Source organism: Salmo trutta, chromosome 10, assembly GCF_901001165.1.
Source record: "Salmo trutta chromosome 10, fSalTru1.1, whole genome shotgun sequence".
In the NCBI taxonomy this organism is placed as follows: domain Eukaryota; kingdom Metazoa; phylum Chordata; class Actinopteri; order Salmoniformes; family Salmonidae; genus Salmo; species Salmo trutta.
The window spans coordinates 8,446,567-8,474,454 of NC_042966.1; the positions used below are offsets into that span (position 1 = coordinate 8,446,567).

Below are 27,888 nucleotides of genomic sequence, written 5' to 3' on the forward strand. Positions count from 1 at the left end.
TAACTCCAAAAAACTGTTTCATGTTGCGTTTATATTTTTGTTCAGGGTAAATTATTGCCACCGTGGCCCGCCAGTGTAACTGCTAAACTAACACGTTATTTCTATTAGACTATGTTGACTATGACATTACTTTAGTGAATATGGTGACAACGATGTAGGCCTTGTGTAGCGGTTATGATATGAAGGTTTGGCTTGGAAATGTTTTTGCGCCTGGTCACAGACAGCTGATGTGCTGTGCATTAAAATCCACAAGCAAAGGGAAAAGGTGAGAGGAGGAGAGCACGTAGATGTGAGAAGGAATACGACGAGCTGTTTGTTTGTGGCTATGAAAGTGAACTGTTTGCGTTTGTTCAGGTGTGTATTCAGTCTGCCCGATTCTATTGAAAAACGTTTCTTAAATGGAAGCAAACGGGGAAAAACATACCTGAATTTGTCCAATAGATACTCTCCTTTGCAACCGTTGGACTACTGATTACAGCCTAGATCAGCTAGATGCAGGTAAGAGTGTGCAAGGCATGACTGTTCTCTTGACCTGTGTGCACCTACGTTTTAAACTTCCATTTATTGGCTAGGTTGCAGCAACCTCATGATGTAGTAGCCTCAACCTATCGATGTTACGTTGAGCTGAGTGAATGGAATATAAATGACAGTCATCCAATATGCTGTTATAGAAATAAGGCCTTGCTCATTAAAAAGCACTGCGGACCTCATGATGAGTGAGGCTTTTTTGTGGCCCCCGTCCCCATCAAAGTTGCCCATCCCTGGTCTAGACCTTCAGATATGAGTCAGGTACAGATCCTAGTGAAACATTACTGTCTGCTACTATTCTCTCTCTCTGTCTCTCTCCCTCTCTCTTTCTCCCTCTGTATGTCTCCCTGTCTCTCTCTCTCTCTCTGCCTCTCTCTCTCTCTGTTTCTCTCTCTCTCTCAAACTATTTATCTTATAGTCCCCTCTCGCTTTCTCTCCTTCCGTCCCTCCCAACCTCTCCCTCTCTCTATCCGACAGCTAAAAAGTTGCAGGTCTTATGGTGTCACATAGAAAATGGTTGTTGTCGTCACTTACTGCTCATCTCCCACCTTCTTTATCCACTCCACATCACACTGTTCACACGGCGAAGTCATTTCCTGCCAAAGTAGAGCATGAAATTACATTAGCATGCAGGTGCTCGAAGTGGATTGGACAAAATGGGACAGCAAGAGCCAGGCGAGAACAAGAGTTAGACAGAACTGACTATGCTTAAGAAAATAGAGGGAGGATATATCAGTTTGTTATACATACCAGTGCGTTAGTTGTGTGTGTGTGTGTGTTGTTCACTGACCCTCCCTATGTGGTTGTTCTGGATCTGTCTCAGCTCCTCCTGCAGTCTCTCACACTCGGCCTTCACTTCCTCTTCCCTCTGACACCCCTGCTCGGCCTCATGCCGCGCCCTCTCTAGCTCCGCCTCCAGACGCTGCAGCTTCAGGTCTGACAGAGTGTCTAGACTACGAGAGCTCTGCAGGGTCAGCGCAGGACAGTCCAGCACTGGGGAGGGGGAACACACACGCACAAGCGCAAACACACACACTCACAGCATCAATCTAGAGGGACTTAATTATCCCAGTGTTTATAACATCCATCATTGTACTTTGATGTGAAGGGATAATAAGGGATAGATAAGTGGACTTAAGGCCAGATAAGAACTCCACGTTTCTTAATTTTCCACTTCGGTGGTTGAGCGTGCGTGGGCACAGCCATGGAGCCAAGCTCATACCGACTCCGTCCTTAAACCAGTATGGATTGTTCAGCAGGAGAAGTCTTTATTTCATCTCACCCAGCCAGCCAGCCTCCTCACACAACACATAGGCACACACATTGACACTGGAATAAAACACATACAACGCACATCGATACAATACAGTACACACGAAACCTTTCAAACACACTGTCCTGCACCCAACGTCCGTAATTACATCAAACACACACATTTGTTTTTGTTTTTTTGTTGTTGTGTTTTTTTATGGGGTAGATCAGCTTTAATATTGCAGATACGGGGTTCGATCAACGTAATTGTCTGCATCTGTCATGCCCTGACCGTAGAGATCCTTATTATTCTCTATGTTTGGTTAGGTCAGGGTTTGACTCGGGTGGGAACATTCTAGATTTTCTATTTCTTTGTTGGCTGGGTATGATTCCCAATCAGAGGCAGCTGTCTATCGTTGTCTCTGATTGGGGATCATACTTAGGCAGCCCTTTTCCCACCTGTGATTGTGGGATGGTGTTTTTGTTTAACATCTGTGCCTGACAGAACTGTGTGCTTTTGGTTTCGCCTTTGGTTATTTTGTTTGAGTGTTTCTTGTAATAAAAGATCATGAACACTTACCACGCTGCGCTTTCATCCACTTCTCCTTCAACTACAAACAACGAGCGTTACAGCATCATTTCCAATCGCCATATTTTTTTTCTCCTTTTCAAAAAAACTGAATACTTTTATTTTTGCTCAGAAGCTTTTTTTTGGGGGGGGGGGGGGGGCAAATGTGACCCGTTGCACGTCACTACTTCACAGGAGAGGCATTTCAATGTTTCATTTTTAGAAAAATATGTTTTTTTGGAACATGTGAACTTTCATGTGCTATAATAACAAACTTGTATGCCATCTGTAAATATGAATACAATTGTTTAATAACAAGCCTAGTTGGTTTAGCCACGGAAAAAATACAGGAACCTTCCTCCTAGCCAGGATTGTGTGATAATGGATGGTCTGGAAATGCAGAGAGATGAGTTCGGATTGGTCTGCCATGTAGCATGCTTCTGTCTATAACATGAGCTGCAAAGTATGTGTGGATAATCCTGTCTACCACAGCATTTTTTGAAAGATATCATGAAGAACTGAAAAAGTTATGCTACTGCTCTCAACATTGCTGCCCTGAAGTTAAGAGCGCTATCGACAAAGCTCAGTGGGAAAACGTTGTGATGGATTACTTTCTGGAGGATGATCGTGCCATGCTGACTCTCTCTGACTGAAAATGAATCAGACAATGAAGAAATCCATGATTTAGGTAAAAACATTTTAATTCAATCAGACATTGTAGAGTCTTCTGATGACAATGGTGGGGAAGAAACGGTGTCGTTGTCATGGAAGAAGTTGACCGAGTTTTGAAATCAGTGAAATGGAAGCAGAGAGATGATTTCCAAATGCGGCGAGAGTCCAAAAAGAGAACACAGAAATAAGGCTGTTGTATAAAACATCTGTCTCCGGATTACATCTTCAAACTATGGGCAACCATGGCATCCATGACAGAGGGAGAAGCGTTCATCCATGTATACAGTTAAGAGTCTAGTTACATTTTCGGATATTATACGTTTGTAATTTTATCAGAAAGTCATTTTCATTACAAGTTAAAGCGTACTGTTAGCTAGCTAGCTAACGTTAGCTGGCTAGTTCGCTAGTTAACATTACATGTATGATCTGTGTAGGAGATCTAGAGTTCCCAGTTGTTTGAAGGGTTGGGATTATGGTTCATTGTTTAGCTAGCTAGCTACATGTCTAAACAAAAGACTCCACTATGCAAGTAACCATTTCACTGTACCGTTTACATTTCACTGTACCGTTTACACCTTCTGTATCCTGTGCATGTAACAAATAAACTTAGATTATATTTCATATAGTGTGTGTTTACCAGAGAAAAGTAAAGTGAAGAACAACATGACCTGCACCAAAATCAGATTATGATATAGGCCAAGGACTAGATATTGCTACTACTTTCACCACTTTAACCTCTCTAGGGCAGGTGGCACCAAATCGTCCCACCTACGTAACAGCCAGTTGAATCCTGTGGCGCGATTTTCAAATACCTTAGAAATGCTATTACTTCAATTTCTCAAACATATGACTATTTTACAGCTATTTAACCTCTCTAGGGCAGGTGGCACCAAATCGTCCCACCTACGTAACAGCCAGTTGAATCCTGTGGCGCGATTTTCAAATACCTTAGAAATGCTATTACTTCAATTTCTCAAACATATGACTATTTTACAGCATTTTAAAGACAAGACTCTCGTTAATCTAACCACACTGTCCGATTTCAAAAAGGCTTTACAACGAAAGCAAAACATTAGATTATGTCAGCAGAGTACCCAGCCAGAAATAATCAGACACCCATTTTTCAAGCTAGCATATAATGTCACAAAAACCCAGAAGACAGCTAAATGCAGCACTAACCTTTGATGATCTTCATCAGATGACACACCTAGGACATTATGTTATACAATACATGCATGTTTTGTTCAATCAAGTTCATATTTATATCAAAAACCAGCTTTTTACATTAGCATGTGATGTTCAGAACTAGCATACCCCCCGCAAACTTCCGATGAATTTACTAACAATTTACTAAATTACTCACGATAAACGTTCACAAAAAGCATAACAATTATGTTAAGAATTATAGATACAGAACTCCTCTATGCACTCGATATGTCCGGTGAAAGCACATTTTGCAATATTCTAAGTAGATAGCCCGGCATCACAGGGCTAGCTATTTAGACACCCACCAAGTTTAGCCCTCACCAAAGTCAGATTTACTATTAGAAAAGTTTGATTACCTTTCCTGTTCTTCGTCAGAATGCACTCCCAGGACTTCTACTTCAATAACAAATGTAGGTTTGGTCCAAAATAATCCATAGTTATGTTCCATCAGCGGCGTTTTGTTCGTGCGTTCAAGACACTATCCGAATGGTAAATAAGGGTCACGCGCACGGCGCATTTCGTGACAAAAGATTTCTAAATATTTCATTACCGTACTTCGAAGCATGTCAACCGCTGTTTAAGTCTTGAAATCTTTGTTTGTTTACTACACCGTGAATCCTTAAAGAGATGGGTGGGGCTAAGGCTTAAGAGAGTGTGGACGATGCTGAATGGGTGTAGACAAAGAAGAGCTCTCCAGTAGCTGTACCAAAACATTCACGGGCCATTTTCTCAAAAGTGGGGTTACAAGTTTATCAACTTTCAAAGCAGAATGACTTTCTCATTGTTCCTCAACTGCAGTGTATGATATACAATTTTCTAGCTTGGAGTCTCTACTTTTATCCAATGTAAAAAAAACACAATTTAAAATTTAGCTACATAGGACCGAATCTAGGTGGTGGGTCACAAATGTTCCCCAATGCTAGAAAGGTGCCTTAGTGAAAAAGTTTGGGAACTAGTTTGTGAACATACTATATACATTTTACGAACACGATACATTTTACACCAGTTATCTTGTTTTTTTTGCTACCCTCAACCCCTCCCATCTATCTCTAAAAAACATCCCGTTTTGATTTCTACTTGCCATTATACTTTTCAACTGTGCTGGGATGTTCAAAAGTTCAAAAGTTTGGGGTCACTTAGAAATGTCCTTGTTTTCCATGAAAACATACATGAAATGAGTTGCAAAATGAATAGCAAATATAGTCAAGACGTTGACAAGGTTATAAATAATGATTTTTACTTGAAATAATAATTGTGTCCTTCAAAATTGCTTTCATCAAAGAATCCTCCATTTGTTGAGGTAATCTGAAGAGATTTCACCCCATGCTTCCTGAAGCACCTCCCACGAGTTGGATTGGCTTGATGGGCACTTCTTACGTACCAGACGGTCAAGCTGCTCCCACAACAGCTCAATAAGGTTGAGATCCAGTGACTGTGCTGGCCACTCCATTATAGACAGAATACCAGCTGACTGCTTCTTCCCTAAATAGTTATTGCATAGTTTGGAGCTGTGCTTTGGGTCATTGTCCTGTTGTAGGAGGAAATTGGCTCCAATTAAGCGCTGTCCACAGGGTATTGCATGGCGTTGCAAAATGGAGTGATAGCCTTCCTTCTTTAAGATCCCTTTTACACTGTACAAATCTCCCACTTTACCACCACCAAAGCACCCGCAGACCATCACATTGCCTCCACCATGCTTGACAGATGGCGTCAAGCACTCCTCCAGCATCTTTTCAGTTTTTCTGCATCTCACGAATGTTCTTCTTTGTGATCCGAACACCTCAAATTTAGATGAATCTGTCCATAACACTTTTTGCCATTCAGACCAGTGTCTGTCTTCTTTTGCCCATCGTAATCTTTTCTTTTTATTGGCCAGTCTGAGATATGGCTTTTTCTTTGAAATTCTGCCTAGAAGGCCATCATCCCGGAGTCACCTCTTCACTGTTGACGTTGAGACTGGTGTTTTGCGGGTACTATTTAATGAAGCTGCCAGTTGACGACTTGTCTAGACACTCTAATGTACTTGTCCTCTTGCTCAGTTGTGCACCGGGGCCTCCCACTCCTCTTTCTATTCCTTGTTAGAGCCAGTTTGTGCTGTTCTGTGAAGGGAGTAGTACACAGCGTTGTACCAGATCTTCAGTTTCTTGGCAATTTCTTGCATGTAATAGCCTTCATTTCTCAGAACAAGAATAGACTGACGAGTTTCCGAAAAATGTTGCTTGTTTCTGGCCATTTTGAGCCTGTAATCAAACCCACAAATGCTGATGCTCCAGATACTCAACTAGTCTAAAGAAGGGCAGTTTTATTGCTTCTTTAATCCGAACAACAGTTTTCAGCTGTGCTAACATAATTGCAAAATGGTTTTCTAATGATCAATTAGCCTTTTAAAATGATAAACTTGGATTAGCTAACACAACGTGCCATTGGAACACAGGAGTGATGGTTGCTGATAATGGGCCTCTGTACGCCTATGTAGATATTCCATTTAAAAAAATCAGCCATTTCCAGCTACAATAGTCATTTACAACATTAACAATGTCTACACTGTATTTCTGATCAATTTGATGTTATTTTAATGGGGAAAAAAGCTTTTCTTTCAAAAACAAGGACATTTCTATGTGACCCCAAACTTTTGAACGGAAGTGTATAATAATTTAAATAGAAAAACATCAAGTTTTGAATCCAGTGTTGTTTTGTATATCAGTTTATAAACAATAAGCCATGGAATTGGCACATCGAAAATCTCACTATTTTGCAACCTTTATGGTGCAGCTGTAATTTTTTGGCGTCCTTAAATGGAACTGGTTAAACATTCTTATTTGTATATATACTGCTGCTCTTTAATTAATTGTTACTTTTATTTCTTATTCTTATCTATATTTTTTTTTAAACTGCATTGTTGGTTAGGGATTCGTAAGTAAGCATTTCACTGTATTCGGCGCATGTGACTAATATGATTTGAATTGATTTGTAAGGTGCCAGTCAAAAGTTTGGACACACATACTCATTCCAAGGTTTTCTACATTGTAGAATAATAGTGAAGACATCCAAATGATGAAATAACACATTTGGAATCACGTAGTAACCAAAAAAGTGTTAAACAAATCAAAATATATTTTATATTTGAGATTCTTCAAAGTAGCCAACCTTTGCCTTGATGACAGCTTTGCACACTCTTGGCATTCTCTCAACCAGTTTCATGTGGTATATTTGTTTAACACTTTTTTGGTTACTACATGATTCCATATGTGTTATTTCATAGTTTGTGACACGCTACGCAGCATGCGTTAGCACATAGCAAGCAGCAGGGCCAGAGAAATATATTTATTTACAGTGCCTTCGGAAAGTATTCAGACCTCTAGATTTTTTCCACATTTTGTTACGTTACAGAATATTCTAAAATTGATTAAATACATTTTTTCTTAATCAATCTACACACAATACCCCATAATGACAAAGCGAAAACAGGTTTTTACACATTTTTGCAAATGTATAAAAAATAACAAACAGAAATACCTTATATATATATATATAAGTATGCAGACCCTTTGCTATGAGACTCAAAGTGAGCTCAGGTGCATCCTGTTTCCACTGATCATCCTTGAGATGTTTCTACAACTTGATTGGAGTCCACCTGCGGTAAATTCAATTGATTGGACATTATTTGAAAAGGCACACAATTGTCTATGTGAGGCACAGAAGGTTACCAAAAAATGTATACAGCATTGAAGATCCCCAACAACATAGTGGCCTCCATCATTCATAAATGGAAGAAGACTCTTCCTAGAGCTGACCGCCCAGCCAAACTGAGCAATCTGGGGAGAAGGGTCTTGGTTAGAGAGGTGAACAAGAACCCGATGGTCACTCTGACAGAGCTCTAGAGTTCCTCTGTGGAGATAGGAGAACCTTCCAGAAGGACAACCATCTCTGCCGCACTCCACCAATCAGGCCTTATGGTAGAGTGGCCAGACGGAAGCCACTCTTCAGTAAAAGGCACATGACAGCCTGCTTGGAGTTTTCCAAAAGGTACCTAAAGACTCTCAGACCATGAGAAACAAGATTCTCTGGTCTGACGAAACCAAGACTGAACTCTTTGGACTGAATGCCAAAGAGTCACACCTGGAGGAAACCTGGCACCGTCCCTACGGTGAAGCATGGTGGTGGCAGCATCATGCTGTGAGAATGTTTTTCAGCAGCAGGGGCTGGGAAACTAGTCAGGATTGAGGCAAAGATGAAGGGAGCAAAGATCCTTGATGAAAACCTGCTCCAGAGTGCTCAGGACCTCAGACTGGGGGCAAAGCTTCACCTTCCAACAGGACAACGACCCTAAGCAGACAGCCAAGACAATGCAGGAGTGGCTTTGGGACAAGTCTGAATGTCCTTGAGTAGCCCAGCTAGAGCCCGTACTTGAACCCGATCGAACATCTCTGGAGAGACCTGAAAATAGCTACAGGTGTGCCAAGCTTGTAGTGTCATACCCCAAAAGACTCGAGGCTGTAATCGCTGCAAAAGGTGCTTCAACAAAGTACTGAGAAAAGGGTCTGAAAACTTTTATTTAAAAGAAATGTTGGCCAGCTATGGCCAGCGCTGACAATATTTTTTTATGAGGTGGCGTGTATTCATGGATGCCAAGGGAAGCCAGGCTTCCCAAATATTTGACCAATATAAATATTAAAATGATAAAGTAATTGATCTTTCATCTCTCTGTGTTTTCATAATTTTCAGCCAATTTGCAAGTGGCTGAATCTCACAAATCTGAGCGAAGAAATCAGTGGTCCTCTGTCTCAGTATGAGTAGCCCATGTATCTGACGCTGTCTGGACCAAAAGAGTAGCATTTGATTGATTGATGCCAGCAAGAATTTGGCCTCCCTTGATAATTTGCCAATTAGCATTGAGCTGATCTCAACTGTAGGTTGTCCTGGTGCAGCAAAATGCCCCCCAAGGGAGGCCAGTTTGGATTTGGCTTCAGACCAATCAAATCACTTCCTAAGCAAAACGTAATTTTCTGAAAAACGTGTCTGTTTCTGGTCAGCTTGTGTTGATGTCCTGCAGTAGCTAATCTGCTAAATTGTCCCTTTCCTAATCTATGGATGGAGATGTGGATTTGGACTTGTGGTTTTGACTTCAGTCTCTGTACAGGCCAATGATTATGACGCCGATTCTGATCTAACGATACATTTATATGTTTTGCCACTGGCCTGAGATGATTGAAGTTCAATATGTAGCCTAGATGTAGCCTAGTAGGCTCACGTTAACTAGCTAGCTAGTTAACTTAGCTGGTTCATTGTTGCCCATGTGAGGAACTTCGGCTAGTAGCAAGCATTTTAGCTAGCCTCTGACAACAGAAACTACAAAGTCTACTGTATGACAGACCCATAGACCGTTTAGCCAACATGAAAGAGAGGAGGATGGCATTGGTGTTCAACTCGTCTGCAAGTGGGGTGAGTCAACATTTTTTGTTTTACTTGTGCACGCAGGCACACATTCACACGCAGACACACACAGACACACACACACACAGAAATCAGTACCATGGACAACCACATGATATTTAGCAACATTGATTGGACAAAATTATTTTTGGCATCTTTAAGTTTGTTCTCACTGTATTAAATTAAGCATATATAGCCTTGTTGATCTGTTTAAATGTTTAAGTGTAAATGGTGCTGGAATAGGGGAGGCAAGGGCTCCTGTTGCCTTTGTGATGATTTGCGGTAACTCCACGGTTCTAAATCAGTAGCTGTTTAGTAAACTGTTCGAAAACCTGAACTTGCTTGACCACGCTGCAGGTGATATTACTGTTTGTTACATGCATTATTTGCTTCGCGGACTTCACCGGACAGATGGGGGGGGGGTATGGACGAATGTGTTATAGAGCAAACAACGCAATTATCACAACATAGTTTGTAATATGGCTTCTTTACTGGCTAGGCTTCCCCAGTGATTTTACCCACGCACCACTACTGTTTTTATGAGGACATTGACTAATCAAAATCAGCTCCTGAACTAAAGTGTATTGAAATTAACAATCTAATTCGATCCTGCAAGTGCCAGCTGACAATATAGAGTCTGAGAACGGTATCATCTATCCTACAAGTGCCAGTAGAAAAGAGAGAGTGAGAAGGATATCTATCCTGCAAGCGCCAACATAGAGTGTGTGTGAGAAGGGTCTCAAGCCTTATGTCACACTCATAGGGACTCACTGTGAATGTCTGGGCTGTGTAGCTGCAGGTATTGGATGTCCTTGCTGTGTAGCTGGGTGTTGAGCTTCTGTAGCGAGTTGTCTCTCTGTCTCAGAGCAGACTCCAGATCCACGATATGCTCCACGTGCTTATCCACTAGACTGGTCTAGGATCAGATACAGAAACACAAACAGATGTCATTGACAACAATATTCAGAGAATTTGGGTAAAGCACAGACAGATCTGGAATCAGACTAGGCTTATTAGTGTCCTGGTTAGGGTTTGATATAGAGCATACATAATGGCAGGTCTAACATAGTTAAAATCTTAGACAATGTAAAGCAATTTTATGGGATCTCACATTTACTGTAAATTGTTCAGGGCTTGGCAGGTGATCTCTACAACCAACCTCTTTGGGACACTTGATCTAAAATCATTTGGAACACATGCAAAATGCTGAGACTGCAGAGTGTTGCTTTTCAATTTCAGATAAGATTTTCTTTGATTAGTTTTTTTGGACGTAATCTTGAAAGTAATCTTGGGCATCTCTGCTTCATTGTGTTTCAAGTTGGCTTAGAACCAGATATAACACAGGTGGAGGGGTAGAACCATGGCCTCAATCATAAGAGACACCCTACTGATATACGGTAGGGGCTTCTGAACAGCTACTTAAGGTTAAGTAAGGCTCTAGCCACCATGTCGCCATTGTAGCTTAGAGCTCAATAAATAATAAATGTTCCTAGAAAGTTTGAATGTGAATATTTAAGATCCTGATATGGATGTTAAAAAAGCATTTTGGGAACATTTGGGAGCATGTTTTAGATTGAATGGAGGGATGGAGGGATGGCGGGAGGAAGAACACGGATGGAATATTGGATGGATGGGAGGGTGGAGGGACGCAGGCATGGAGGTATGGGATGTCTGACCATTTTGTCCAGGTCTCTCTGGAGGTTGTTCTTCTCCATGTGGATCTTCTCATAGGCCTGGATCACATCCTCCAGCTGCTCCTGGCGCTCTTTCCTCTTCTGGAGCTGAGAGAGGGAAAGAGAGGGCGAGAACGAGAGAGACAGAAAGAGGTTGAGGGAAAGAGAGAGACAGAAAAAAAGTCCAGTCGCCAGGACCACAAATACAAATTCTATCTAGACACAGATGCCCTAGAGCACACAAAAAACGATACATACCTTGGCCTAAACATCAGCACCACAGGTAACTTCCACAAAGCTGTGAATGATCTGAGAGACAAGGCAAGAAAGGCCTTCTATGCCATCAAAAGGAACATAAAATTCAAAATACCAATTAGGATCTGGCTAAAAATACTTGAATCAATTATAGAACCCATTGCCCTTTATGGTTGTGAGGTCTGGGGTCCGCTCACCAACCAAGAATTCACAAAATGGGACAAACACCAAATTGAGACTCTGCATGCAGAATTCGGCAAAAATATCCTCCGTGTACAACGTAAAACACCAAATAATGCACGCAGAGCAGAATTAGGCCGATACCCGCTAATGATCAAAATGCAGAAAAGAGCCGTTAAATTCTACAACCACCTAAAAGGAAGCGATTCCCAAATCTTCCATAACAAAGCCATCACCTACAGAGCGATGAACCTGGAGAAGAGTCCCCTAAGCAATCTGGTCCTGGGGCTCTGTTCACAAACACAAACATACCCCACAGAGCCCAAGGACAGCAACACAATTAGGCGCAACCAAATCATGAAAAAACAAAAGATAATTACTTGACACATTGGAAAGAATTAACAAAAAAACTGAGCAAACTAGAATGCTATTTGGCCCTAAACAGAGAGTACACAGTGGCAGAATACCTGACCACTGTGACTGACCCACTGTGACTGACCCAAACTTAAGGAAAGCTTTGATTATGTACAGACTCAGTGAGCATAGCCTTGGCTCTCAAGAGAAGACAGGCTATGTGCACACTGCCCACAAAATGAGGTGGAAACTGAGCTGCACTTCCTAACCTCCTGCCAAATGTATGACCATATTAGAGACACATATTTCCCTCAGATTACACAGATCCACAAAGAACTTGAAAACAAACCCAATTTTGATGAACTCCCATATTTACTGCGTGAAATTCCAGTGTGCCATCACAGCAGTAAGATGTGTGACCTGTTGCCACAAGAAAAGGGCAACCAGTGAAGAACAAACACCATTGTAAATACAACCCGGATTTATGTTAATTTATTTTCCTTTTGTACTTTAACTCTTTGCACATCATCACAACACTGTATATAGCATAATATGACATTTGAAATGTCTGTATTCTTTTGGAACTTCTGTGAGTGTAATGTTTACTGTTCATTTTTATTGTTTACTTCACTTTTGTTTATCATCTATTTCACTTGCTTTGGCAATGTTAACATGTGTTTCCCATGCCAATAAAGCCCTTGAATTCAATTGAATTGAATTGACAGAGAAAGAAAGTGAGACGAGGAATTAAATGATCGAAGAGCCAGTCCCAATTTCCTGTTTTCATTCATTTCACTGTTGAAACTTCTTTTTAGAAGCAAAATAAATAAACTTGTTCTATTATAGTTAATTTTTTATCTAATGCTTCTCTCAGTCTGAAGCCTAAAGAAATACTCCATAATGATTCTCATGCAGGACACAAAAATAACTTCAGACAGTGCCTGTGTCTCCCAGACAGTCTAGACAGCCATTACATGATTTTTCCATTACCGCAACTACTTGTAATATTGAGACAAGAAAATTTACAACAATAGTATCTTGATGACTTTCACACCCACAGATCGAGGCCCATATTCAAGCATCTCAGAGTAGAATCAGACCCCGCTGTCCATATAATCATTAATTATTATCTGAAAGGCCAACCTGCTCCCATATCAGCACCCCTACTCTGAGACTCTTTATGAACATGGGCCCTGTCTGATGTCAACGTCATAGACACTCAATACTGTAAATGATATCCAGTGATTTAAGTGGGAGACATGGTGGACAAATGGATAGATGACTGAGGAAGAAGACAAATGAATAAGATGAAGATGGAAATGAATGAGGGGTTGGGGGGGGTCACTGGAGGAAACGCTGACAAAGAGAGGAGAACTGAAAGAATCTGACGAGAAAGAAAATCAGAGAGAAAGAGGGAGAGAGAATGAGAGGGGGAGAAGAGGTCCAGAGAGAACGAGGGAGTGAGAGAAAGAGAGTGACAAAGTCACAAAAAGAGAGGGAAAGAGAGAAAGCAACTTAGGACAAAGAGTGATATGACAGTACAAGATGCTTGAGCAGTGGAGATTTCAGCAGAAGCGTGTCTATGGTAACACATTGAAATCACCGCCAAGGTGAGCCAGGCAGTCAACATCGTGACAAAGAGGAGTGGAGACAGATTACACGTGAAGCAGACTCACTCACTACCCTCCTGGCTGTGTGGATAGAAAATGTGGTTTCCTAGGTGGAAGCCACTGTTTCAGGTTGGCAGGGGAAGCAAATATTGCCTTGACTGTGTACGGGGCTTGCTCATTGAGGCGTGACACTAACAATCTCAAAAGGCCTTTGTCGAAGTGCTCTGACCTTGTGTGTTCAAGGGACAAAGCGCATCCCTTGAACATGTTCCCATGAACCTCTTCCTCCCCCTCACTCTTTTTTTAATCACGGCTTCGTATTCTTCCTTCACACCACTCCCCCTCTCCTCACCTCTCCTCTCCTGCCTCTCCTTCCTCCCTCTCAACAATAGACAAAGTGATATATAAATTCTTCGGGGAAGAATAGAGTAGTCCTTTCGTTTTATAGCTAGCTATAGCAATGTTTACACTGTGTACTTGCTAATAGTGGTACGTTTTTCACAGTACTCATCATCCTGTGATTTTACATGCCACGGGAAGGAAGTTATAAATACTGCATTGTGGGTGGGATTAAATGAAGCCCCAGGTGTTTTCTCAGTCTCACCTCGTGGGTGAGGGTGCTGACTTTCTGCTGCAGGTTGCCGTTCTCTGACTGCAGTAGAGTTGTCTCCTTGGACTCAAAGCTGCAGTAGGAGTTCCTGTCCTCCCCAAACTCACTGATCATAGGGAACTGGAGAGGGAGAAAGGAGCACAACATTATTTATAATTCGTACGATACAGGTCTTGTCATGTAACTTTTTTCCCACACATTCTCCATACATAACAGTATATAATAATCTTTCAATCTTGTTAGACATTACTCTTATAACTCCTATATTGTTTGAGAAATACAGAGAAAAACAGCGCACCGAGCAACAGCATAGAGTGAGTTGAGCATCTGTTTACTTGGGGAACTCATGGTCCAAACACACCAGGACAGTCATGAAGAGGGCACGACAATGCCTATTCCCCCTCAGGAGATTGAAAAGATTTGGCATGGGTCCTCAGATCCTCAAAAAGTTATACAGCTGCACCATTGAGAGCATCCTGACTGGTTGCATCACCGCCTGGTATGGCAACTGCTCGGCCTCCGCCTGCAAGGCGCTACAGAGGGTAGTGCGAACGGCCCAGTAGATCACTGAGGCCAAGCTTCCTGCCATCTAGGACCTCTATACCAGGCGGTGGCAGAGGAAGGCCCTAAATATTGCCAAAGACTCCAGCCGTCCTAGTCATAGACTGTTCTCTCTGCTACCGCAAGTGGTACCGGTTTGCCAAGTCCGGGTCCAAAAGGTTTCTTAACAGCTTCTACCCTCAAGCCATAAGACTGCTGAACAGCTAATCAAATAGCTACCCGGACTATTTGCATTGACCCCCCCCCCACTTTTTTTTCTTATTTAAAAAAATACTAATTATTATATATTTTTGGGGGTATTATTATTTACGCTGCTGCTTTTCACTGTTTATTATCTATGCATAGTCACTTTACCCCTATCTATATTTACATATTACCTAAATTACCTCGACTAACCTGCACCCCCGCACATTTACTCGGTACAGGTATCCCATGTATATAGCCTCATTATTGTTATTTTATTATTACTTTAATTTTTTTTTACATTCGTTTATTTAGTATATATTTTCTTAACTATATTTTCTTAAAACTGCATTGTTGGTTAAGGGCTTGTAAAGTAAGCATTTCATGGTAAGTGTAAAAATGGCCAGCTCATCTCCTTTCCAAGACCCCAACTATCTTTTGGTTTTCCTATTAGCCAATCAGCAGCCTTTTTTCCGGGACTTAGCATAATGCCCGACCAGGCAGGGCCTCAGGCAGTCTGTAGTGTCCATTTTGATAGCCAACCTGTTTTTCTCCTGCTTATTCTACCTCCTTTTAGGAAATTGCTTTTCTTTCTGATGTTTATTGTGCGTGCAGCTAAATGTAAGTGCCAAAATCCTGATGTCTTGTTGTTTGGAGCTAAATAGTGTCTGTTGTAAATATGTATAATTTCTGTTAAACTTGCTAGCTTGTGTACTCGCGCTAGCATTGTCATCCAGAATGCATTACTATTTAGCATGCTTATTAGCGATTAGCATTTGTTAGCATTTGTCTGTGGTGCTAGGCTATTTTTGGTTGTAGATCGATCATGCTTATTATGTTTTATAATGTTTAGATATTTCTACATTGCTCTATTGTTCTTTGTGCATCCAGCATGTGTTTGGGTCCACATAGCCTTTTTAGTTGTTGACATGCAAATAGGCATATTTTTCCATACTGTGCAATAGCGTAAGTTATCCTCTTTTCTTTACAGAAGCACAATTAAAATCAAATCAAATGTTATTTGTCACATGCACCGAATACAACAGGTGTAGACCTTACCGTGAAATTTTTACTTACAAGTCCTTAATCAACAATGCAGTTCAAGAAATAGAGTTAATAAAATATTTACTAAATAAACTAAAGTAAAAAAAAAATCAAATCAATCAAAAAGCAACACAATACATTTACATAACAATAACTGTGAGTAGTAGCAGTCTAAAAACAAAGGGGGGGGGTTCAACGTAAATAGTCCGGGTGGCCATTTGATTAGTTTAGTTGTTCAGCAGTCTTATGGGGTAGAAGCTGTTAAGGAGCCTTTTGTTCCTAGACTTGGCACTCCGGTACTGCTTACCGTGCGGTAGCAGAGAGGATGGCTGGAGTCTTTGACAATTTTTTGGACTTTCCTCTGACACCGCCTAATGTACACTAACCCCATTCTGTACTTGTGCGCAACCGCAACAGTCAAACGAGGCTGCAAAGAAAACTAATGGGACTGTAGCGACTGTTTTAGAAATCAAAATCTGGGGTGTGAAGTATGTTTCTATTCAAGCGTTGATTGACATGGTAATGGCTCTATAGTATTGGAGAAAAGTTGAAAAAACGGACCCCTCCGCCGCTGTACATTACATCGTGACGTGTCATGGCGTAACGTACAGCACGCATAAAGCAACTAATTCTGTCTTACAGCCTCTCTCCACCAGGTGTAGCACTTCTCTCACCATTTAAAAACAAGAAAGGGACAGGGTAAGTAGTAATTTTTTGCATCATCACTGCAAGCTATCATGACTCTCAAAAGCCGCTGTTTACTTCTGAAGATCACTTTAGCACCGCCCTAAAAATCTGATTCAAATTCAACACAAACCTTCAAATAGGTATGTAATGACACATTATATAAACTCTTTATAGTGTTTTATTTACATTTTAGAGACGATAAGGTGATAAGTTGGACAGATCGAGTTAAAAAAGCCGTTTCCCCACATGACATCTCTCCTTCTCACTATCACGCAATAGGTTTAGCAGCCCCACACGCCATTTTTAAAAAGACCAGACGGAGGTCATTGCCTTCTTCAATCATGCAGAGATGGGCATCATGAAGGTCTCGTCATTGATTTCGTTGGAAAGGAGAGAAATTGTGCTTTACAATGGTATTGATATTACAGTTGATCTGGAAGTATTACATTTTTTGGGTGCTAAAATAAGGTAAATTGTACGTACCAGCACGATGTACAAAAGTGAGTTAGTTTACGTTAGTATATAGGTCCTGAATGTCAGGAAGCTTGAATCCAATGATGTACCGGGACGTATGCACTACCCTCTGTCGCGCCTTACAGTCAGATGCCGAGCAGTTGCCATACCAGGCGGTGATGCAACCGGTCAGGATGCTCTCGATGGTGCAGCTATAGATACTTTTGAGGATCTGGGGACCCATGCCAAATCTTTTCAGTCTTCTGAGGGGGGAAAGGTGTTGTCGTGCCCTCTTCACAACTGTCTTGGTGTGTTTGGACTAGAGGTCGACCGATTAATCGGCATGGCCGATTAATTAGGGCGGATTTCAAGTTTTCATAACAATTGGTAATCTGCATTTTTGGATGCCGATTATGGCCGATTACATTGCATTCCACGAGGAAACTGAGTGGCAGGTTGACCACCTGTTACGTGAATGCAGCAAGCAGCCAAGGTAAGTTGCTAGCTAGCATTAAACTTATCTTATAAAAAACAATCAATCTTTGCATAATCACTAGTTAACTACACATAGTTGATGATATTACTAGGTTAACTAGCTTGTCCTCCGTTGCATATAATCAATGCTGTGCCTGTTAATTTATCATTGAATCACAGCCTACTTCACCAAACGAGTGATGATTTAACAAAGGCGCATTTGCAAAAAAAAGCACAATCACTGCACGAATGTACCTAACCATAAACATCTTTTGCTTTTCTTAAAATCAATACACAGAATTATATTTTTTTAAACCTGAATATTTAGTTAAAAGAAATTCATGTTAGCAGGCAATATTAACTAGGGAAATTGTGTCACTTCTCTTGCGTTCATTGCACGCAGAGTCAGGGTATATGCAACAGATTGGGCCGCCTGGCTCGTTGCGAACTAATTTGACAGAATGTTCCATAATTATGGCATAACATTGAAGGTTGTGCAATGTAACAGCAATATTTAGACTTAGGGTTGCCAACTGTTTGATAAAATATGTAACGTTCCGTATTTCAGTGAAAGAATAAACGTTTTGTTTTCGAAATGATAGTTTCCGGATTTGACCATATTAATGACCAAAGGCTCGTATTTCTGTGTTTGTTATATTATAATTAAGTTTATGATTTGATATTTGATAGAGCAGTCTGACTGAGCGGTGGTAGGCAGCAGCAGGCTCGTAAGCATTCATTCAAACTTTACTGCGTTTGCCAGAAGCTCTTAGCAATGCTTGATCACAGCGCTGTTTATGAATTCAAGCCTATCAACTCCTAAGATTAGGCTGGCAATACTAAAGTGCCTTTTAAAACATTCAATAGTCAACGGTATATGAAATACAAATGGTATAGAGAGAAATAGTCGACGAGTCATAATTTCTATAATAACTGCAACCTAATATTTCTTTACTGGGAATATTGAAGAACTGTGAATATTGAACCACCAGCTTTCATATGTCCTGGCACCACACTGCCAGGACTCTGACCTCCTACCTATAGGGTGTCTCATCGTTGTCGGTGATCAGGCCTACCACTGTTGTGTCATCAGCAAACGTAATGATGGTGTTGGAGTCGTGCTTGGCCATGCAGTCGTGGGTGAACAGGGAGTACAGGAGGGGACTAAGGACGTACCACTGAGAGGCCCCATTGTTGAGGATCAGCATGGCAGATGTGTTGCTGCCTACCCTTACCACCTGGTGGCGGCCCATCAGGAAGTCCAGGATCCAGTTGCAGAGGGAGGTGTTTAGTCCCAGGGTCCTTAGGTTAGTGATGAGCTCTGTGGGTACTGAGGTGTTGAATGCCGAGCTGCAGCCAATGAATAGCACTCTCACATAGGTGTTCCTTTTGTCCCGGTGGGAAAGGGCAGTGTGGAGCAGTGATGTAAAAAGTACCCAGTAAAATCCTACTTGAGTAAAAGTCCAAAAGTAATTGGTTTTAAATATACTTAAGTATCAAAAGTAAATGTAATAGAAAAAATATACTTAAGTATCATAAGTAAAAGTAAATGTATAAATCATTTCAAATTCCTTATATTAAGCAAGCCAGACAGCCCGATTTTCTTGTTTTTTAAATTTACGGATAGCCAGGGGCACACTCCAACACTCAGACATAATTTACAGTCACAGCATTTGTGTTTAGTGAGTCTGCCAGAACAGATGCAGTAGGGATGACCAGGGATTTTCTCTTTAAGTGCGTGAATTAGACAATTTTCCTGTCCTGCTAAACATTCAAAATGTAACAAGTACTTTCGGGTGTCAGGGAAAATGTATGGAGTAGAAATGACATTATTTTCTTTAGGAATTTAGTGGAGTAAAAGTAAAAGTTGTCAAAAATATAAAGTACAGATCCCTCCCAAAACTACATAAGTAGTACATTTACATTTACGTCATTTAGCAGACGCTCTTATCCAGAGCAACTTACAAATTGGTGCATTCACCTTATGATATCCAGTGGAACAACCACTTTACAATAGTACATCTATATCTTTTTTTTTTGGGGGGGGGGGGGTTAGAAGGATTACTATATCCTATCCCAGGTATTCCTTAAAGAGGTGGGGTTTCAGGTGTCTACGGAAGGTGGTGATTGACTCCGCTGTCCTGGTGTCGTGAGGAAGCTTGTTCCACCATTGGGGTGCCAGAGCAGCGAACAGTTTTGACTGGGCTGCGCGGGAACTGTGCTTCCGCAGAGGTAGGGTGGCCAGCAGGCCAGAGGTGGATGAACGCAGTGCCCTTGTTTGGTTGTAGGGCCTGATCAGAGCCTGAAGGTACTTTACACCACTGGAGTGCGATTGAGATGGTGTCATCTGTGGATCCGCCAAGGCGGCATTCAAACCGGAGCGGGTCCAGGGCCTCTGTGAGCCATGACCAGCCCCCCAAAGCATCTCATGGCTACCGACGTGAGTGCTACGGGGCGGTAATCATTTAGGCAGGTTACCTTGGCTTTCTTGGGCACAGGGACCATGGCGGTCTACTTGAAACACGCAGGCATTACAGACTCGGCCAGGGAGAGGTTGAAAATGTCAGTAAAGACACCCACCAGTTGGTCCGCACATGCTTTGAGTACACATCCTGGCAATCCGTCTAGCCCCGAAGCTTTGTGAATGTTGACCTGTTTAAAGGTTTTGCCCACAGCTACGGAGAGCGTGATCACACAGTCGTCCGGAACAACTGGTGCTCTCATGCATCCTTCAGTGCAAGCACAAAAGGCATTCAGCTCATCTGGTATTCTCGAGTCACTGGGCAGTTCGCAGCTGGGTTTACACATCCAACGAGCGTCAGAGCCAGTGCAGTAGGATTCAATCTTGGTCCTGTATCGACGCTTTGCCTGTTTGATGGTTCGTCTGAAGGCATAGTGGGATTTCTTACAAGCCAGTGTCCCGCTCCCTGAAAGCAGCAGCTCCAGCCTTTAGCTCATTGCGGATGTTGCTTGTAATCAATGGCTTCTGGCCGGGAAATGTAGGCATGGTTACTGTGGGGACGCCGCCGTCGACACACCCATCGATGAAGCCGGTGACCGAGGTGGTACACTCCTCAAATTCCACCAGATGAATCCCAAAACATAATCCAGTCTGCACCGGCAAAACGGTCCCGCAGTGTAGCATCCGCCTCATCTGACCACCTCCACATTGAGCGAGTGAGACACTATTACCTCCTGCTTTAGTCTCCACTTTTTTAGCAGGAATCAGGAGGATAGAACCATGGTCAGATCTGCCAAAACGTCCCCGGCCACTAGGAGCGCTGCTTCTGGATGAGCATTTTCTTGTTTGCTTATGGCCTTATACAGCTCGTTGAGTGCGGTCTTAGTGCCAGCATCGGTTTGTGGTGGTAAATAGAAGGCTACGAATAATATAGATGTGACCTCTCTTGGTAGATAGTGTGGTCTACAGCTTACCATGAGGTATTCTACCTCAGGCGAGCAATACCTCGAGACATCTTTAATATTAGACATCGCACACGAGCAGTTATTGACAAATAGACACACACACCCGCCCCTTCGTCTTACCAGAAGTAGCTGCTCTGTCCTGTCGAAACACAGAGAAGCCAGCCAGTTCTATATTATCCGTGTCGTTGTTCAGCCAAGTCTCGGTGAAACATAAGATATTACAGTTTTTAATGTCCCGTTGGTAGGATAGTCTTAATTGTAGATTGTCCAGTTTGTTTTCCAATGTTTCGCATGTTGGCCAATAATACCGAGGGTAGTGATGGTTTACTCACTCGCCGACGAATTCTCACAAGGCACCCAGACCTCCACCCCCTGTATTTCCGTCTTTTCTTCACGCGAAAGACGGGGATTTGGGCCTGGTCTCTGGGAAGCAGTATATCCTTCGCGTCGGACTCATTAAAGAAAAAATCTTCATCCAGTTCGAGGTGAGTAATCACTGTTCTGATGTCCAGAAGCTGTTTTCGGTCATAAGAGACGGTAGCAGCAAAATTATGTTCAAAATTTGTTACAAAAAATGCAAAAAAACTAACAAAATAGCACAGTTGGTTAGGAGCCTGTAAAACTTGTATTATTAGAGAGAGTGGTGTTGAATGAATTTGTTCTTAACTGACTTGCCTAGTTAAAGGTTAACTTCTTGGTGACAGGGGGCAGTATTCGGAAATTCAGATGAATAACGTGCCCAAATTAAACTGCCTGCTACTCGGGCCCAGAAGGTAGGATATGCATATTATTAGTAGATTTGGATAGAAAACACTCTGAAGTTTCTAAAACTGTTTGAATGATGTCTGTGAGTATAACAGAACTCATATGGCAGGCAAAAACCTGAGAAAAAATCCAACCAGAAAGTGGTTTGTAGTTTTTCAAATGATTGCCTATCTAAACTACAGTGTCTGTGGGGTCATTTTGCACTTCCTAAGGCTTCCACTAGATGTCAACAGTCTTTAGAACCTTGTTTCATGCTTCTACTGTTACTGGGGAGAGAATAAGAGCTGTGGACTGCCTGAGACCAATGAGTTGTTTACTGCGTGGTCTCGCAGGCGTGCCGTTCCTTCTTTTTCCTCTGTAATGAATACGCTATTGTCCGGTTGGAATATTATCGAAGAATTATGTTAAAAAGACCCTAAGGGTTGATTGTAAACATCGTTTGCCATGTTTCTACGAACGGTAATGGAACTTTTTGACTTTTCTTCTCGGGCTTTGCGCGAACAAAACGGAGGTATTTGGACATAAATATGGAGTTTATCGAACAAAACAAAACTTCTTGTGGAAGTGGGAGTCCTGGGAGTGCATTCCGACGAAGATCAGCAAAGGTAAGGGAAGATTTATAATACTATTTCTGAGTTTTGTTGACTCCAGAACTTGGCGGGTAACTGTATAGCTTGCTTTGATGGCTGAGCTCTGTACTCAGAATATTGAACAATGTGCTTTCGCCGTAAAGCTATTTTAAAATCTGACACAGCGGTTGCATTAAGGAGAATAATTCTTTCAATAACTGTTGGAAATTGTATCAACGTTTATGATGAGTATTTTTGTAAATTGATGTGCTCATTCACCGGAAGTTTTGGGAGGCAAAACATTTCTGAACATCACGCGCCAATGTAAAATGGGGTTTATGGATGTAAATATGAACTTTATCGAACAAAACATACATGTATTGTGTAACATTGAGTCCTGGGAGTGTCATCTGATGAAGATCATCAAAGGTTAGTGATTCATTTTAGCTGTATTTCTGGTTTTTGTGACGCCTCTCCTTGCTTGGAAAATGGCTGTGTGGTTTTTCTTGTCTCGGCGCTGTCCTAACATAATCTAATGTTATGCTTTCGCCGTAAAGCCTTTTTGAAATCGGATAATGTGGTTGGTTTAAAGAGAAGTGTATTTTTAAAATGGGATATAATAGTTGTATGTTTGAGAAATTTGAATTATGAGATTTTTGTTGTCTTGAATTTGCCGCCCTGCTATTTCACTGGCTGTGACTAATGTGTCCCGCGGGTGGGAGGTACGTGTGTGTGTGGATCTTCATTAAACCCTTGAACTGGAACTGCTGCTTCCTCGTGTTCTGAACGGACACCCTGTGGTGGTTGCTACCGTCCTAAAATCCAGCACCTAAGGTTTTCATCCCTTTTATTGGTCCTTCGAATTCATAAACAACCCATATTGTTCATGGTCCTTTGAGACGGATTCAGTAACTGCCAAAGTCCAAGGATGCCAGTCTCCAGAGAAGATCCTCCATAAGTTGTGGTTCATCCCCGCCGTCAGACTCGCCCTCCACATCGTCTGGTTGACTATGAGGTAAGCTACGAGTCAAGGCGAACACCACACACAACAACACACCACTCCAGCGAGGGACCACAAGCAGAGGGCACTGTGAGTGGAATTAATTACTCTCACAACAAGACGAGCAGCAGCTATCCTCCTGTACAAGATAAGAGAAAAACCTGTTCTTCTTCCAGAACAGTCATAACGTGCCTGAAGCTGGTAGGAGAGGAAACTGAGAAGTTGACACAGGAGATACTGGAGCTATCGGAAGAGCTAAATTAATCCGTTCCAATGGGCCCCACAATTGCTCACACATCTCCCGCCTCTTAGTTAAATTACCACACAACCAAGAGCCAACTTCAAGAGATGTGTGAACCCCATCAAGACACCCATTCCAACCCTCCTTCACCTGGCAGAAGGGCTCGAGTACGAGGTGAGAGTGCAAGTAGATGGCACACAGTTCAGTAGCAACCAAAGCAGGGACCACCCTAGCTCACGCCGAGATCAGTGTAAAGACAAATCCTTCCCCAAGACCACCACCATCCTCCACGAGGTGAGCATAGAAAGGATGAAGTCAGTCTCTGCACAGAACCAGTCTCCGCAGGAAAGGTCACGGGAGAAGCCAAAAAAGTATTGTCTGTTCTACATCACCACCGAGCATTACATGAATCAATGCACCAATTTTCAGCTCCTTTACAAAGAACATAAAGAATCCTGGATCAAGACAAATGAAAGATGTTGGAAGTGTGGACGCGAACACCAAGCAGCTCAGTGTATTCTCAAGGCTAAGTGCGAGAAGAAGCATCTTGAGATTGTCCATGAGGTCAACACTAGCCCGACTGCTACAAAGAATGCTAGCACGAATGCTATGAAGACAGCCAGCACAAAGGCGCCAACAGAGAGCATTTGCCTGGTGAGCTCCACTCCAGGCTCTCTATGTTGATTGACCTTCCGGCAGCAGCAAGGTGCTGCTGAAGATGAGTTGAGTCATCTTGCGGAGCGGCAACAAGTCACTTGACACGTACGCCCTGTTGCACTATACTTCTACCCGAAACAGCAGAGCAGCTAGCCCTCCAAGGCAATCAAGAGGACTTGGCACCTTGTACGGTGCGTCAAGATGTCAATCAACCATGGAGCTTCTGTGTCATTCTCTGTGGACCCTGTTACTCAACCAAACAGGTCCTTTGACATCCACAGAGCCTTCACAGCTGAAGAGTTGGGCCTTGCACCGCATACCTTCCCGGTCAAAGCCCTTCAGAAAAGATATTGGCACCTCAAAGGCCTACCCCTTCAACCACTGGATCAGGTGCAGCCGTTACTGCTCATCGGATCAGACTATCCCCATCTAATCACTCCGACAGAGCCAGTGTATTTGGGTCCCCCTGGCGGACCTGCCGCCATCAAGACTCAGCTCGGATGGACCCTTCAAGGCCCTTCAAAGTTCCTGCAGCAAAGTCTTGCTCCACAACAGTGCCTTCATACATCCCTTGTCTCTCCATCTGCAGAGCTCTTCAGCCATGTAGAGAAGCTCTGACAGTTGGATACGCTACAGTACAGGAGTGAGAAGCTCGTCACACGGTCCAGACAAGATGTAGAAGACATGCATCTACTGGAGGAGAAGACAGAGTCGAACTTTAGTGAGCCGTAGAAGATGTGCGCTTTTCTGTAGAACGTCTGCAAAGCCTCCCCTCTGCAGATGAACCCAAGAAACTGGTGGACAAGCTGAAGCACCTTCTTGCTGAGGGAGGATTCGATCTACGCCAGTGGGCCAGCAACCTTCCAGCAGTCATCGAACACCCACCTCAAGATACAGGTTGGAGAGCAGTGAGCTGTGGTTCACCCAGGATGGCGTGGAACCCCAAGAGCACACCCTTGGATTATGATGGTAATGTCTGTCTGACAATCTTGGCTACAAGCAAGGTCACATGGAGAAAGTTGAACCCACCATGCTAAACATATATCGGATCCTTGCCAGCCAGTACGATCCACTTGGCCTCGGTGTCCCATACACCACACAGGCCAAGGTTGTGGTCCAGAAGCTCTGGACCAAGAAAAGAGTGTGGGATGACCCAGACCTACCTGAAGATCTTCTCCAAGCGTGGCTTATTTGTGAGAACAAACTTCCACAGCTGTCTCAGGTCACACTACCAAGGTGTTACATCAGCCTCGACATGGATCTCCCAACGAGCAAAAGAAGTGTTCAAGTCTTCAATGATGCCTCAGAATGTGCATACGGTGCCATCGCATACCTCTGTACTGAAGACACCAATGGACAGCTCCAAGTGGTATTCCTTGCAGCAAGATCAAGAGTGGCCCCAAAATGACAACAGTTGATGCCAAGACTTGAGCTCTGCGCTGCACTCATTGGTGCCCAGCTGGCCGTGGTCATCAGAAAATAACTCACCCTGGAAATCCATGAGGTCACGTACTGCTCGGATTCTACAACAGTCTTAACCTGGCTCCAGTCACACTCCTGCAGATACAAAGTATTTGTAGGCACAAGAGTCGCAGAAATACAGGAGCTCACGGACCCCCAGGCCTGGCATTGCGCGGACATGGAGAGAAATCCGGATGACGATATCACATGCGGCAAGATGCTGTCTCAGCTTTCAGAACACAACCGTTGGAGTCAAGGTCCTCCATTCCTGTGGCAGTACCTCCCGACAAAGCAAAGGAGCTGCGGAAGCCTACCTTCTGTGGACTCCTGTCAGCGGACTTCACGTTGTCTCTCTCTGATGTTGCCCAGTTCAACACTTTCCATGAGCTGGTGGAAGCCACAGTGCAGTTGCTACACGGGGCGGCCAGTAGTGCAGACAGCCCTTCAGTTGATGATTTCAAGCAAGCAGAACTCGAAGTACTCAGACATGCTCAGTCTGAGAGCTTCCCAGAAGACCTCTCCCTACTAGAGGCAGGGAAGCCAATCCCTCCGAGCAGCCATCTGGTGAAGCTGGCCCCGGAGTATGACAATGACACCAGACTGATACCGTGTTGGAGATTGCATTTGGAGGTGGTTCTGGACCCAGGTCATCCACTCACCAGGTTGTAGATCAAGAAATATGATGAGCAGCTGAGGCACCCAGGACCAGAGAGGGTGTTTGCTGAGTTACGTCGAAGGTTCTGAATTCTGAGAGGGAGGGCACCCATTTGCTGTTTTCAGCTTGGCTGCACCGGATGCAGGATGTAGCGAGGCCAGCCAGATGTGCCTAGGATGGTTGACCTGCCTCCATCCCAACTGTGGCTCCACAAGCCCACATTTTATTCTACAGGCGTGGACTGCTTTGGACCATATATCATCAAGATTGGCCGAAGAAATTAAAAGAGAAGGGGCATCATCTTTAAGTCCATGACCACCCGGGCTGCACAAGTGGATCTACTGACGAACATGGATTCCAGTTCCTTAATCGCTTAAAGAGGAAAGCCATTTGAGTTTCTGTCCGATCAAGGAACAAATTTCAAGGGAGTGGAGCGAGAGCTACAGGAGGCCTTCACGAGTCTCCACCCACAGTTCCAGGAACAGTTAGCCAGTCAGAAGATTCGCTTCGCCTTCAACCCACCAAGTGCACCACACTTTGGAGGATGCTGGGAGAGAGAGATCAGATCCATCAAGACTGCCCTGCAAACCACCCATGGTGCACAGAATATCTCTGAAGAGGTGCTGAGGACTGTCCTAATCGAAATAGAAGGGATCTTGAACTCCAATCCCTTGGGATATGTGTCATCGGACATTGCGGATCCGGATCCAATCACTCCAAACTCTCTTCTCATGGGGCGGCCAGACTCATCACTACAACAGGTGGTCTACCCAGAGTCTGAACTGCTCAGTCGCAAAAAATGGAGACACAGCCAGGTTCTAGCCGACCATTTCTGGCACTGCTTCACATGGAACTACTTACCTGCACTTCAAGGCCGCCATAAGTGGCACAAGGATAAGAAAGACCTTGTAGTTCGGACGGTTATGATGATCGTGGAGGAGTTGGAACTATCAAGTAAGTTATCCCTGGAGCAGACGGGAAAATGAGGACAGCAGAGATCCAAGTCAAGGACAGAACCTACGTCAGGCATGTTGCTCGACTCATCCAGCTGTCCATCCTTCCTCAAGAAGCTACTGACCCTTAGCTGGCTTGTCAGTTGAAGCAAATATGTATAACACATTTGCGTGTGGCTGTAAAAATAGCCAGCTCATCTCTTTTCCAAGAGACCAACTTTCTTTTGGTTTACCTATTGGAATAAGGTCACACCAATCATTATAATTTTATTAGCCTATCAGCATCCTTTTTTCCCAGGACTTAGCATAATATCCGACCAGGCAGGGCCTCAGGCAGTTTGTAGTTTCCATTCTGATGACCAGCCTGTTTTTCTCTCCTGCTTATTCTACGGCCTTAGAAGAAATTGCTTTTCTTTTTG

The 27,888-nt window shown here is 43.0% G+C and overlaps 1 protein-coding gene across 1 annotated transcript in view; it reads right to left on the bottom strand.

Annotated features, from left to right (window-relative positions):
• Nucleotides 1-27,888, bottom strand: part of LOC115201046 (TANK-binding kinase 1-binding protein 1-like) — a 109,755-nt gene that overhangs the window by 26,886 nt on the left and 54,981 nt on the right. The window contains exons 3-7 of the mRNA XM_029764273.1: nucleotides 14,335-14,460; nucleotides 11,335-11,439; nucleotides 10,430-10,574; nucleotides 1,319-1,521; nucleotides 1,063-1,124 (exon numbers count right to left, since the gene is read on the bottom strand). Of these exons, the coding sequence (XP_029620133.1) occupies nucleotides 1,063-1,124; nucleotides 1,319-1,521; nucleotides 10,430-10,574; nucleotides 11,335-11,439; nucleotides 14,335-14,460 (641 nt within the window). The remainder of the gene's footprint in view (nucleotides 1-1,062; nucleotides 1,125-1,318; nucleotides 1,522-10,429; nucleotides 10,575-11,334; nucleotides 11,440-14,334; nucleotides 14,461-27,888) is intronic.